Below are 14,795 nucleotides of genomic sequence, written 5' to 3' on the forward strand. Positions count from 1 at the left end.
GCCCTGAGGACGCCCCGTGACTTGGGGAACACAACCTGCCCTGAGGACGCCCCGTGACTTGGGGAACACAACCTGCCCTGAGGACGCCCCGTGACTTGGGGAACACAACCTGCCCTGAGGACGCCCCGTGACTTGGGGAACACAACCTGCTCCAAGGACGCCCCGTGACTTGGGGAACACAACCTGCTCCAAGGACGCCCCGTGACTTGGGGAACACAACCTGCTCCAAGGACGCCCCGTGACTTGGGGAACACAACCTGCTCCAAGGACGCCCCGTGACTTGGGGAACACAACCTGCTCCAAGGACGCCCCGTGACTTGGGGAACACAACCTGCTCCAAGGACGCCCCGTGACTTGGGGAACACAACCTGCTCCAAGGACGCCCCGTGACTTGGGGAACACAACCTGCTCCAAGGACGCCCCGTGACTTGGGGAACACAACCTGCTCCAAGGACGCCCCGTGACTTGGGGAACACAACCTGCTCCAAGGACGCCCCGTGACTTGGGGAACACAACCTGCTCCAAGGACGCCCCGTGACTTGGGGAACACAACCTGCTCTAAGGACGCCCCGTGTCTTGGGGAACACAACCTGCCCTGAGGACGCCCCGTGACTTGGGGAACACAACCTGCTCCAAGGACGCCTGTGACTTGTGTTTGCCAAGCAGCGATGACGAGAAGGAGGAAGAAAGAAGCGGGGACTGAGCCCCCCGCCGCAGCTGTGCGCAGGACAGATGGCTCCGTGTCCAGCCTGTACAGCAATTTTACCGTGACCACCGCGACCAAAGGATGCTGGGGAAGATTAGGCTGCGGGGCAGGAGGTGGCCGTGTCCTCCAGCCCCCTGTGCCATCGCCATGCGGCAGGATTTGAATGTTTAAAATGCAAACGGGCAGCACGGAGACACAAGGAGAGTGCTTGAACAGGCTCAGGGGGTCCTGCAACCAACTCCAGAGGTGCAGCCCAAGCTGGGAGAGGGGGCATGTTTTTCTTCAGGGAAACCTCTAGCCCATTCCTAACACTAGATAACCAGGAAAAACAGCATCTGTTTGTGGTGCACATTTGACCTTGGCTGCTGCATGTCTGTACACAAAGAGTACTTCAAGACTGAGAGAAATGCAATCGTTAAAATTAGAGCTGTGCTCAAGTATGAGCCAGGCAAAGCCACAAACGCCACAATACCTCACATTTTAAGGAAAGCAATCTTCTCCTTTAAGGAAAAAAAAAAAACCCTTTTATTTCTTTTTTTTGCTTAGAGAATATTCCCAGCGAAAGGAGGGGAGCACTGATTACAGCAGCATTGCACAAAGCACCATCCACTTCTGGAAAACAGCTTCAGACAATCACAGGATCGACTGGGTTGGAAAAGCCCTCAGAGATCATCCAGTCCAACCCTTGGTCCAACTCCAGCCCATTGACTAGATCATGGCACTAAGTGCCATGTCCAGTCTCAGTTTAAAAACCTCCAGGGATGGTGAGTCCAGCACCTCCCTGGGCAGCCAACCCAAAACCTTTACAAAGGCAAGGCAGAAGGTACCCAGCAGCAAAGGAGTGTTGGGGTGCTCAAAGCGTAATGCTCTTTTCCACTTGCTCGACTGAATTTGGGGTGTTTTGGAGGCATCGGCTCATTCATCTGCTCCCAGGGTTCTCAAACAGCAAGTTGAGGGCTGATCCAAATCCAAACCAGCCCGAACGCAGCAGAGTTTGAGAGGCAGTGACATGGAGTGTGTTAGTGCCCAAAGCACAGATCAGGAACAGAACACACGTCCCTGCAAACCCCACAGCGAGACCTGGTTCTGTGTGGTGCTGGGGACGTGTGAAGTCCCTGCTGAGGAGAATTTTCCCAGAACGAGCAAATCAGAGGCAAACAAGACTAATAAGCCACACAGACAGAGCAAACCCAGCCCAGCTTCCCCAAGGGAATCGGGAATCAACCAAGCTGCCAGCTGCTGAGCATCCCAGCACCTCTGAGAAATCCCGACGCCCGCTTTAAAGCGATTTTCCTATGAAGCTGTGACTTATTAGCACTAGAAAGAGAGTGTGTGTGTGCCAAGCTACCTGCTGCTTCTCGCTGTTTGTCCCTGCAATGCAAAGCAGCAGCCTGCAGCCCTGGCCTCTCTGGGACAAGCCAGCATTGGTGGCTCCTTCCAGCTCCATCTCCATCTTTGAGCAGAGTTCTTGTCCCAAAGCCCCATCCCTGCTCACAAACTCCTTCCAGCAGCAGAAGGTTGCAGAGGGAAACATCAGGTGGGGACAATATAGGAACAGGGTAACCTTGCAACCAAGCCTCCTGCCTGGTGTGCAAAAAGCCACGGTGGGCTCAGAGGGAATATATCCGCAAGAGGTCAGCAGGAAAAGCACTGGAGGGAGCTGAGCAGTGAAACCCCACGCCACAGTGTCCTTGCCGCGGGCTCACTCGTGCAGGGACAGGGGGAAACCCAGGCTCCGTGTCCCCACTGCGACAGCCACCAAGGACGGTCCTTGGGCAGGGGCTGGAGGTGCCTGGTTTATACAATCATTTTGGTTGGAAGAGACGCTGAAGATCAGCAAGTCCAACCATAAACTAACTCAAACGCTAAACCACATCCCTAAGAACCTTGTCTATGTGCCTTTTAAAGACCTCCAGGGATGGTAACTCCACCACCGCCCTGGGCAGCCTGTTCCAATGCCTAACAGCCCTCTCCAGGATTCATTTTTTCCTAATATCAATCTGATTTACCCAGCCCTGCAAATTCTATAACCACAGTCATCGCTGCAGCCCATGAGCACCAACCCAGAGACACCACATGGCGTTAGCTGCTAATTAATGGGCGCTGCACCTCAGAGGTGAGATGAGAGGGCATGTCCGCAAGCGTCATCTCAGCCCGAGGGGCTGGAGGAAACAGCGTTCCCGAGGAATCCCAGGAATGGCAGCAAGCATCGCCTCCGCACGCCATCGCGTGAGGAGAGCAGCGCTGGGATGCTTTGGCTCTGCCGTGAGCCAGGGCAGGATTTACACACCCCCGGAGATATCATGTACCCGTTAATCCCCAAAGCATCACACAGAGAGGGGGATGCAGCGCATCCAGCCCTTCACCGGGATGCCGGCTCACCTCCCGCTCCAGCCCAGCAGCCCCACGTTCATCCCCAGAGCGAAACCCCTGCACAAAAGCAAGCGCGTGGCCCCACCGAGTCGCCCCCTCAGTAGACAAAACGCTCCCCCCTCCCCGGTGCCCTCCCATAAAACCCGGCCCCGGGAAGCACAGGAGAACAAAAGCTGCTCCCGGCGCCGAGAGGGACCATCTGCGGCAAAGAGCCGGCGGGGCAGGTGCAAGGAGCCCGTGCTCGGGGAGCAACATGTTTGCTGCTATTCTCCCGACGAGCTCCCTAGGAAACCCAGAGGATTCGAGAGCTATTAAATCAGGCTGGCGCTTAGACATGGGCCATTGCTGCTGCTAACGAGCATAAATGCCGGGGAGACAGGAGGAAATGTAGGAGACAAAGATTATTTTGACGTTCAAGTCGCAGATTGTAAACAAGAACTGTCCCCAAAGACAAAGGGTGGGGAGGGATGGAGCTCCTGGCCGGACAGAGCGAGCGCGACCCAGCACGTGGGATGCTTTAACAGGGGCTTTTTGGTGCACATTTGCTGCATTCAACTTTGCTTTCACCCACTGAGCGTGCCATCGCTTTAGCCCTGGCCAGCTGTGACAACCACATCTTTAGCCCTGCTCTTCCATCCCCAACCATCCCACCAGCACAGACAGCGGCATCCGAGCAGTGGGAGCTCAAGACAGCCAAGCAGTACAGAAAGTCCCGGGTGCACAAGCAAATGCCACACTGCAATTCCAAAGGTCAGAAACCTCCGTCTGGATCCATCCCTGCTCCAGCACCATCAGCAGAATCACTACAGCCCTGGGGCAGGCGAGGAAGAGGAGACTTTGTTCGTTAAAGGAATTATTTTGTTTCATGAAAGCTGCAGTTTGATAGGAAATTGGAGTCGAGACGGCTGCTTAGCTCATGTCTATAGAGAACCCTGGATGCCCCACTCTGTGTTTTCTGATATTAATGAGCAGGGATGGGATTTCAGGGTGATTTTGAAGGACGCACCCGAGGCGCTCGGAGCGCAGCGTGCCGGCAAGCGGGTAAGGCAGGAGCACAAGGACATCCATGCTGAACATGAAGGCCCCCAAGGATGAGCAGCTTGTGCTCCACACCCTGGAATTTAACTCTATAAAGGTACAACCACAACTGAAAAATTGCTTTGGAGAGCATGGTGAGCTCACCATGGCAGGATCCTGCAGCCCTGGAAAAGGAAGGAGCCATTTGTCCCCAAAATTCTGTCTCAGGAGGGTCTGTGATAACCACAGCTGCCTGTAGACACCAACACCAGGTAACACAGGCAAAGGCAACTCAGGCCAGCTGGAGTTGGACAATATTGTCTACTTTAGAGAAATGTGTATGACTGCACACAGCCCTACCAGTCAAGGTAAATCATGGGATCAAGCCACGGCTTTAGGTCTCCATCACATCCCAAGCACCACAGGGTTTGTACAAGCACCTGGTGAGTTGGTTCAAGGAGATGACCCAGGTCGGCAGTGGCACTAACTGGAGCTGGGGGACACATGTGCTGTGTGAGCCAGATGTGCTCGGCCAAGCTCCAGCATTGGTGCAAGGGCAGCGGGGACCCGGCGCTTGGTCTGGCCTTGGACACTGAGAAACTGCACCCTGTATTAGTGCAATGCCAGCACACAAGGCTAAGCATGAAGAGGTGGTTTCTGAGAGTTTCAGGTTGCCTCCAGACAGGGAACACACATCAGAACAGGCTGGCCAGAGAGGTGGTAGATGAACCATCCCTGGAGACATCCCAGGCCAGGCTGGACGGGGCTCTGAGCAACCTGAGCTGGTGAAGATGTCCCTGCTCATGGCAGGGGTGGCACTGGGGGAGCTGGGAAGGTCCCTTCAACCCAAACTGTTCTGTGATTCTATGATCAGCAAGCAGTTTCCTTACCCTTTATCACTCTCAGAAGACACCCTGTACCAACACCGAACAGAACAACCTTGCAAGTTCTGCAGCCCCAGAACCTCAGTGATGTTGGGCATCCACAAACTACAAATATTCAGCCTTTTTCCATCACCATCCCAGGTGTGCAGGAGCAGCTGCCTGGCTCTGCCTCGCTCCCAGGCCCTGATCCCCCCATGGCCCCCCACCATCACCCCAGCCTTACCCTGCCTAGGAGGTTGCCTTGCAGGAGGGTCTGCTGCAGCGCCGGGGCCACCTCCTCCAGGTGCAGCATGTGGCAAAGGTCGGTGAGCTCCTCCTGCCCCAGAGACCCCGTGCCCGTGCTGTCGAAGCTGTCGAAGAGCTCCTTGAGGCGAGCTTCATACTGGTCCTGCTCAGCTTCATCCATCCCATAGCCTGCCACGCTCACCTGCAGAAAGATGGGGATGGTGAGCATCAACTGCAACAGGGAAGGCAAAGGCAAAAACAACCCCAAGGGATGGTCCAGGGGCAGCTCATGAGGCTTTTAGCTGCAGTTTTTGTTTGCACTAAGTGAACCTGGTGTTTTACCAACCCCTCCAGCTTCTCACATCCCACTGAGACCGCCCTGCAGTGCTGGTCCAGCTCTGGGTCCTCAGCACAGGACACACATGGACCTGCTGGAGAGGGGCCAGAGGAGCCACAGGAATGATCCGAGGCTGGAACAGCTCTGCTGGGAGGACAGGCTGAGAGAGTTGGGGTGTTCAGCTGGAGAAGAGAAGCTCTGGAGAGACCTAACTGTGGCCTCTCCATACTTAAAAGGGGCCAATAAGAAAGATGGGGACAGACGGGGTGGCACTGGGGGAGCTGGGAAGGTCCCTTCAACCCAAACCGTTCTGTGATTCTACAGGTGAAGCCTGAATTCACACAGCAGAAAGACCAAGGGAAAAAACCCTGCACCCAACCCTCAAGGCTGAGGACAGCCCAGGTGGCTGGGACATCCCCGGGTTGCATGTCCCTACCTGTCACCTCACACTGGCTCCACAAGCAGCTCATTTGGCTCAGCTGGAGCAGCTGGTGCTGCAGGGGACAATTGTTCCCTTGAGCTGGTTCCCAGGTGTTGCAGGTGATGCTCTGCCCACCTTAGCAAGAAGATAAACAACCATCCCAGCAACAACAACTCAGCAGTGACAGGGAACAACGTGTGGGGCTCTGTCTGCTGTGGGGAGGGCAGGAGATCCCAATCCCTGCCCCAGCTCATACAATTCAGGTCACCACATAGAATCATTTTGGCTGGAAAGGACCCTCAGGGTTAAGTCCAACCATAACCCACCTCTGGCACTGCCCCATGTCCTGAGAACCTCATCTCCGTCTGTCCAACCCTCCAGGGCTGGTGACTCCAGCACTGCCCTGGGCAGCCTGTTCCAATGCCCCACAGCCCTTTGGGGAAGAAATTGTTCCCCAGATCCAACCTCAACCTCCCCTGGTGCCACTTGCCCCCCTCCATGAACACAAAATGCATCCCTGCACCAGATATGCTCCTTTATATACTGGCCTGGGTGCAGGGAGCCCCAACACTGCATGATCTCTGTTGATGCCAGCGTGTGGCATCTCTGCTCTCCTCCAAAACCTCGGCACAAAGCCACACGGTGCCCTGTGCTGGGGGAGGTCTCCCTGCCACTCGCCCAAGGGCTTTGTCCTCCCCTCCAAGCCAATAATTTTCCATCTCTTTCTTCCCATCACTAAGCAGAGCATCACAGCCCCAGGAAATGGTTTGGTGAGGGAAATTTCCTGTTTGAAATGAAGGATTTGGCTGGCATCTGTTCACCCAGCCTGGCTGCAGGGCAGCAGCAGCGTAACCCAGTGCCACAACTGCCGTGGTGTGCATGGCCACTGCCAGGGTCGTGCCACCAGCCTGGGGGCACTGGGTGGCAATGGGCGTTGCAGGGACCCAGTGCTCCAAGGACACACCTGGGCACCCCAGGATGCTCAGCCAAGCTCAGACCAGCACCAGCCAGGTCTCCACATGAATTCTGTTTCACCCACATCACTGCAGGTTGTTTCAGCCAGAGTTCCCAAAGAGGGGGTTCCTACCCAAACCTGCTACGGAGCAGCCATGTCCCCTCCTCCCCGTGGGCATCGCAGGGTTCCTGCAGCCGCCTGTGTCACCGATGGTGCGCAGGGACATCCCAGAACAGGCAGAACTGCCCCAACTGCACGGTGCACCCCCACCTCACCCCCTGGCCCCACCGCAGCCTCAAACACCCCGCTGATCTCCCAGAGCATCGTGAGCCACCACTCCAGCTCACGCAAGCACCCCGCAACAGGCTGGCAACCAGAAAAACCCATCCCACCAACACGGCTGGAAAACCGGGCAATCTCCAGGGCAGACACCACAGTAGCCACATCCTCAGTTTCATCTGCAGGAGCAGATGAAAACGCAGGGCGGCATCGGGCTCCTGCACCTGCTGAGGGACGCAAGGCTGGTACCAAGCAACGCGCAGGGTCCATGGGACAAAAATAGCCCAGCCTGGCTGTCCTTCCTCCCGCGGTGACACCAGCAAGCACAGCAGCATCGCCACAATCCCTCCCCATCCCCACATCACTCCCCCTGAGCCTCACACCGCTGTGTCCCCTGGTTTTACCCCCAGATGCCTCTTGAGCTGCTTCAGCAAAGCACCCAAGCACTGCGGGGAGGACAGAGGGTGCAGACACATCTGCATCCAACCCAGGGCGCAAGGGAGGAGGCAGCACCCGAAAACTCAGGTACCCACGAGCAGAAGGAAAATGACAAACTGGTTTCCCGGCTCTCACGCTGGTAACTCCATTTCCCACCCGCACGCACGGTTCAGGGCACTCGATGGCGGCTGCTGCCGGGTACCGGCATCGGGAGAGCCCCGGCAGCCGCAAACCTCACAGCCGAGCCTGCAGCAAAGGTGACTCCAACCCGTGGGGCTTCTTGGGCATTTTGGAGCTTATCTTCAGCATCCACCACTTCCCAGCCCCCCAGAGTCCTCTCCAGCACCCAACGCTACTTCCACACGACTAGAACCAGCTCCCCTAGTTAGTGCAGAAAGCTAAATGCCACCACCCAAGGTGAGCATTGAGGTCACCCCCTCTCAGTGTTATTGCAGCAGTCAGCCCCAAAAACTTACCCCACATGGGTCCAGGTGAGGGAGGAGGCACTGGGAACCCCATAAAACCAGCAAGAAAAATGCGATCCCCAAAGGGGAAGAGCATCAGGTGCACAGTCCCTGCCTGGGGACAGACCTGTGCTACAGCCCAGGTGACTTTTGGGCAAGGGCACCGTGTCCCCATGGCAAGGGACAGTCACCAGGCTCTGCACCAGCTCAGTGAGATGCAGCCACCCCCACACAGCCCGGGGAGGGGATTTCATGCTTTCCAGAGCAAAAAGCATCAGCAATAAAGAAAGAAGGGCCACGCTTTTCGCCTACCTGCAGTCAGTCAAGGCCGGCAGGCTGCCGCGATCCCGCACGCATCCCGCACAACCTCCATCTTAGGAAAGCGGCTCTGGCACGCAGCCGGCTGCGCAAGGTGACCCAAGATGCCTACTCCCGGCTGAATTATTCAGCAGCGCTTGGAGAGAGGAGGAAAAACCAACAGCAAACCCCGACCCTCCTACCTGATGAGCTCAGGAGGCTGCCGGGCATCACCCAGCAGTCAAAATAATGAGGTCAGCGGCATCAGGGACCCGGGGTGCGCGGCATCCTCCGCACCCACGCGCCTGGCAGGGCCGGGGATGGGCGACCGGCAGCAGAGAAAGGGCTGAGAGGGGAGGGGGGGAACAGAAGAGTCACACAAAGCCCGAATTAAACCCCCAGCCTTTCATCTCCGCTCCAGATGGGCCAGCAGCTGAGATGCAGGAGGGCGGCCCGGAGCCTGCAGGATAATAGGGGTGGGCAGGCAGCAGCTGGGGGGGGGGGTCCCGGTCCCCTGCCTGTTCCCGGCACAGGGCATCACTTTGTTCAGATTTATAGCTGGCCTTCTGTGTCCTGTTAAACCCCCCAAATGACCAGCTTGAGCAGATGGCACAGAAAGGTGCAGGTTTAAGAGAACCACTTGGAGTCATAACCATATTATTCTTTATTTCTCTTCTCCCTATTACAAGTCCTGAGAAGCAAAGCGCTCAGGGGTGATGAGAAAAGGAAGTTTTCACTGGTGTTTCTTTCTCTCCTTTAAATCCGGCCCCTCCTGAGGGCCAGATAACCTTCACGGCGCACAATGTAGAGGCCTGATACGGCTAAATTCTCAGCTAAATTTAACTCAAACAATAAACGCTTAAACCGTAATTACCGCTTCGCATATTAAGTGCTTGGAATCAATACCAACCTCCAAGATTTAGCCTCGAACTAATAAAGACACAGATTACCTGGTCAATCAGTGGTACCATCAAGTAAAAACAATACAATTAGCACAATGTCCTTTTTTGTGTGCAAAACAGTATTAACGCAAACAGCACATTTGCTGCCCAGTGGCACCACATGGAGATTTTGGGGATGCTCTGCCCTGGGCTGCATCCCCAACTCTCCAGGGCTGTGGGCTACCCCACCTTCAACCCAAGTAGCCCTCTGCAAGAAGGGAACAGCCTCCAGCGAGTCACCTCCTGCAAGGGACAGCAAGGACAACGTTGCTTTTGCTGCTCCTCTTGATTGCTTTGACCCAAACGAGGGGCTGGCAATTAGCAGCGAGTGCCCAGTGGAGCAGCACCATGTAGCCACCTCCAAAACACAAGCACCCGCTCCCCAAGACAGGATGGTTCAGTAGCTTAAAAACAACTTAAACCTGATTTCCCACTCACCTTGCTATCTTCAACACCAACTTATCCTACTGCCTTACTTCAGTGTTCACATGGGAAATTTTCTGCTTCTGCACACATAACATTGCCAAGGTACCCTTTCCATCAAAACTGTCTACATGGTACAACTCTCTTCTCTTTGTTTGCCACGTAGCAGTATTTGAGGACCAAGTTTGATGATCTGTTTAGGTTAAAACCTAAATCAAAAACTTTTCCAAGTGTGTGTACAAAACCTGTGACTATACCTGAAACAGGACATTAATTTCTTGCCTGTGCTCACGTATCAGTGTGCTCAAACAATAGGATCAGCCATTGTATCCTGTTTGTTACCTGTCACAAAGAGTATTAAATAATTGGTCCCCTCAGTGTCACTTTGATCCTTTGCTGACTGCTCCCTGCATTACATAAAAATCTGAAAAATCAGATGCATCTTGAAATATGCAGGAGATTCCCCTCCCCTGGCTTGAAAAAAAAAGAGGTAGTAGAAGTGGTATCTTGTTCAAGAAAAGAAGCTTAAAAACAACTCGCCTGTCCCTCTGTGCTTGGGACAACCGGGACAATGCGAACACAACTGGCAAAACCCACCAGGACGCCAGTTTTTAATGGCAGAGTTTATAAGATGCCCGGCAGCCACTGAACCCAGACCCTTGAGCCCTTGCTGGAAAGCAGGAGCTGGGGTTGTCTCATCTAACTCATTATCTCCTTCCCCTAATGAACCACCTCATCCACAGCAGCTGCGGCTGAGCTGCCGTGATTCGCTGCGTACACCCCAAAACCCCCACGTTGCTGCCTGGGTCACAGCAACTTCTGAGCTGGGTCTATGCCGCAACACCCCATCTCCTCTTGGGGAGCAGCAGCTCCACAAAAGGTCCCACTGAGAAACTAAAGGGAAAGGGACAAAACCCCAAAAGGACAATAAAGCACCCAAATATCAGTAAATCACTCGACAGCACGCCCGGCTCTTCAAGGGTCACCACCAAAGTCAGCTTTACAGCTGGCGGTGCCTCCTCCCCCATTGAGCACGGTCATAATTCCTGCAGCCCAGTGCTGGCTGCTTTGCACCTCAATGCCACCTCTTGCCCTGCTCCCCAAAACACAGCCAAACCCTCCAAAGTTGGCAGGAAAAGAGAAAATAAAACGATTCTGTTAACCAAGCTCCACTCCAGATTAGCAAAGCAGCGATGGCACATAAAGTGCTATAAATTTATGTAAAGAGCTTCAAAAGAAGCGCAGTGTTTTGAATATTCACACCACCCCGGTATTTGCATTGTAATAGGGCCTTTCAATAAGCAGCCTTCCCCTCAATAAGGAAAAACAAAGCGCCCATCTGTTTTGATTTTGCAAATTGGGCTGGAGTTGCACCGCAATAACTCGGGGAGCCCTGGATGCGATAAAGCCCAAGGTATAGGCACAAAGCTGATTATTTCAGAAGTAAACAAAGCAAGATGGGAATTTATCCAGCGATGCCTCATGCACCGGGAAATAAGGAATTGGGTAATTCCCGCGGAGCTCAGCCCTGCACCGGGTCCGATAAACCAGGGCTGTGCTGAATCACGGCGATAACGCCGCATCCATCATGCTGCGGGGACCGGGCGGCGAGTCTCTCACCATGATCCCCGCTTCGGTGAGCAACCGAGAAAGACGGGCAGGACCAACACACCCACCCAAACAGACACCCACTTGCACCACAACCCCCCAATGCGCCCGGCTCTGGCTGCTGACCCTCCCGGGCTGCACATTTGGGGTTTTCTCACTGAAAACTTCACCCCCATCCTCACCCCAACGTGCCAGAGGTGATGGGCCCACAGTTTGCGACCAGACAGCAGATGCCGTCTGCCACCCTGGTGACAGCAAGGGCTTCGCCAATGACAAAACAACTGCTGTTCTGAATTCCCCCAGCCACAGCCTGCTGCTTCCTCAGCCCAGGCCGGGCAGAGCTGGGCCAGAACCGCCTCCCACCCTCCACGTTTTGGAGCTTTTGGAGCATCTCTCGGGGGACAGGGACGCACCACAGAACCGGGTGCCCTTGGCAGGAGGGGGAAGCAGCACTGGGTGCTGCCACCAGCACGAAGGCCACTGCTGGGCATTGTGCACGGTGTCCCCCTCACGCACACATACGCCTCAATTCCCCTCCCCGCAATCTCTGGCTACAAGCCCCCATCCCCAGCACCCAATTCCTCCAGCATCACCCCCTTCCTCCAGCATCCCCTCCCCCCCGCTCCAGTATCCCCCTTTCCTCCCCCTTTCCTCCAGCATCCCCCCCGCTTCCCCAGCACCCACCTCGCCGCCGGCGCCCCGTCCCCGCCGCCCCGGGCCGGCGCCCCGCACACGCGGCCGGCGGTACCGGGAAGGGGCGGGCTGAGCCCCGGCACCGCCCGCGGAGGAGGGACCGGCAGCGGCCAGAACCCCCCGCACCGCCCCGGGGCTCGGTGATCCCCCCACCCGCGGTGCCCGGCGCTGCACCCCCACTCCCCTCCCGGGCTCACCCGGCGCGGCTGCCGGTCCCGGTGGCTCCGGGCGCGGCGGAGCGGAGCGTTGCGGAACGGGGCCGGGGGAGGCGCCGCGTTCAAATGCGGCGGCGTTTATTGGGCCGCGGCTCGGGGGCGGCCCCGGGGGTGCGGGGCGGCCCCGGGGCGGGGGCGACCGGCGGCCTTTGTGCGGCGGGGCCCCGCTGGCACCGCCCGGGACCGCCCCCCGCCTGGCGTCAGCGGCGACCCGCACCACGGGTGACAGCTGCGTGGGGTCCGCCACGCTGTCCCGCACCACCGGTGGCGGCGCCGTGGTCCTCGCTGTCCTGCCGCTTGGGTGGCATCACCTCGGCTCCCCGCTGTCCTGTTCCCTGGGTGGCGTCATGCCCGCTCCCTCCTGTCCCACACCCCAGGGTGGCGTCACGTTGCTGCTCGATGTCCTGCACCCCATAGTGGCATCGCCTTGGTTCCCACCATCCTACAACCCAGAGTGTCATCGCCTTGGTTCCCACCATCCTGCACCCCAGGGTGACATCACCCCAGCTCCCCACTGTCCTGCACCCCAGCATGGCACCACCTTGGTTCCCACCATCCTACAACCCAGGGTGGCATCACCTGGAGTCCCCGCTGCCCTGCACCCTAGGGTGGCATAGCCCTTGCTGCCCAAAGTCCTGCACCCCAGAGTGGCATCACCCCACCTCCTTCCTGCCCTGCACCCTAGGGTGGCATCACCTGGAGTCCCCGCTGCCCTGCACCCTAGGGTGGCATAGCCCTTGCTGCCCAAAGTCCTGCACCCCAGAGTGGCATCACTCCACCTCCCTCCTGCCCTGCCCCCTGGGGTGGCATCACCCCAGCTCCCCACTGTCCTGTCCCCCAGGTGGCATCATCCCAGCTCCCTGCTCTCCCGCACCCCTGGGGACATAGCCCTGCAGCACCTCATCATCCTCAAAAGAACAACAGCACAACACCTGGGCTGCCCCATGCTTGAAGATCATTGCACCACATCACCCCACTGTCCCCAGCCCTGAGGACACAGCATCCTGGCTCCTTGCCATCCCAAGGCCTGCAGGGTCAGCATCCCTCTGGGTCCCCCTATGTCACTGTGATACAGGCGCCACACTGTGCCCCATGGCACCCAGCCCTTCCGCTCACCCCAGCACCCACAGTGGCCCAGCACACCCACCCGCCTGTGCCCCCCGCTTGCTTTGAGGGGGACACAACCAGGGGTCACCCTCTGTCTCATGAGCCATCCCATGGCAGGGCAGGGAAGGAGCTCCGGAGCTGCTGACACAACATCCACAGGCACCAGCAAAACTCAAACCCTTAATTAAGCCTCGGCAGCCCTCATTAGAGGCTGGAGCCATCGCTCCTGCCCAGCGCCAGCAGGCACAGCCTGCGTGGCAGGGAGCTGGCAGTCCCCAAGGCTTGTGGCTTCTCTGGTGGCTAATGAGGGGTTCAGCTCACCCTGTAATCTGCTCTCGCACAGTTGCATGGCCTTATTTTGCTGTTTGTTTTCCAAAAGTGCTATGGATGTAATAATTTTTAAGCCCTCTTCCCTTTTTTTAAAGCAACTTTGAAATTGCTTTGCAGGTTCAAAATATTTATGGTGGAGGAGCAAGGGAAACACAAAAGCCTGGCAGCCGGGTGTGTGGATGGATGATGGGTTGTATAAACCTTGGTTTGGCTGTGTAGCAAACAAGGCTTAAAACCCCATGAGATACGGGCTTGTTTGCCACACAGTCCCACCGGTGGTGACAGGGACATGTGGGACACCATAGATGAGCTTAAAAATGTAATATTTAACCCACTGCAGCAGCTGGGGTAGATCTGCTGCCCGAGTGCCCCCGCTTGGTGCATCACTGCCGGCTGCCCCAGCACCGGGGACATGGCAGAGCCGAATGGGTCCCTCAGCATCAATCAAAGTCCTGCCCAGGGACAGGGCTGTGTCCCCGCAATGACGGAGGCGAGGAAAGGTGACTTTAAAGGGAAGGGGGCCTTGGCGAGAGGCTTTGCTGGACAGATGTTAGCAGCTTTGTGCTGAGGGAGGGCTCTTTTTTTAAACATTTGCCATTTTTCTCCAAGGCTTTCTTCTGCTCTGACACTTGCTGAGGGTTTTTTCTTTCTTTTCTCTTCCCGCATTTGCTTTCTTCATCCCCGGTTCAAACACTTTTTCACCGCGCATTATGCCGAAGTTGAAACCATCTGGTGCTTTGTTTTGTTGTGAGCCCGGAGAGTGCCAGGACCTTTATCCCCTCACCCTCCTCCTCACCCCCACAGCGCTGCTCCCTCGCTAATCCAAGCGACAGCCCCAAAAACCCTCCGACATCACCCAACAAAGCGACTCGGCGCGTGTTCGCCTGCGTGCAGCCGGGTGGGTGATGGGGACAGGCAGCACACTCGGTGTCCCCGTGTCCCCAGCCAGCCCGCGGGGATGCGCAGCCCCCCGACTCGGCTGTATCGCCACAGTGCAAATTCCTGACTCATTTATAGGACCAGCTGTTAGCAGAGGCATCCTGATCCTATTTTCCCCCCGCTTTCGCAAAGGAGGAAAGCAC

General features: G+C 56.7%; 1 protein-coding gene across 12 annotated transcripts in view; it reads right to left on the minus strand.

Moving 5' to 3' along the window:
• Positions 1 to 12,393, minus strand: part of NIN (ninein) — a 69,436-nt gene extending 57,043 nt beyond the window's left edge. For 8 of the 12 annotated variants that reach the window (XR_010472669.1, XR_010472671.1, XR_010472670.1 and 5 more), the window contains exons 1-2: positions 12,259 to 12,393; positions 5,204 to 5,407 (exon numbers count right to left, since the gene is read on the minus strand). Coding sequence is in view for 9 of the 12 variants with exons in the window: in XM_065063060.1 (XP_064919132.1) it covers positions 5,204 to 5,386 (183 nt within the window). In the remaining 3 variants the exon portion in view is untranslated. Of the gene's footprint in view, positions 1 to 5,203; positions 5,408 to 8,411; positions 8,550 to 8,599; positions 8,729 to 12,052; positions 12,155 to 12,258 lie in introns of those variants that run through there. The other 4 variants (XM_065063061.1, XM_065063055.1, XM_065063053.1 and 1 more) reach the window with 3 other exon arrangements.
• Positions 12,394 to 14,795: the final 2,402 nt, after the last annotated feature.

This window comes from Columba livia, chromosome 5 (assembly GCF_036013475.1).
Source record: "Columba livia isolate bColLiv1 breed racing homer chromosome 5, bColLiv1.pat.W.v2, whole genome shotgun sequence".
In the NCBI taxonomy this organism is placed as follows: Eukaryota; Metazoa; Chordata; class Aves; order Columbiformes; family Columbidae; genus Columba; species Columba livia.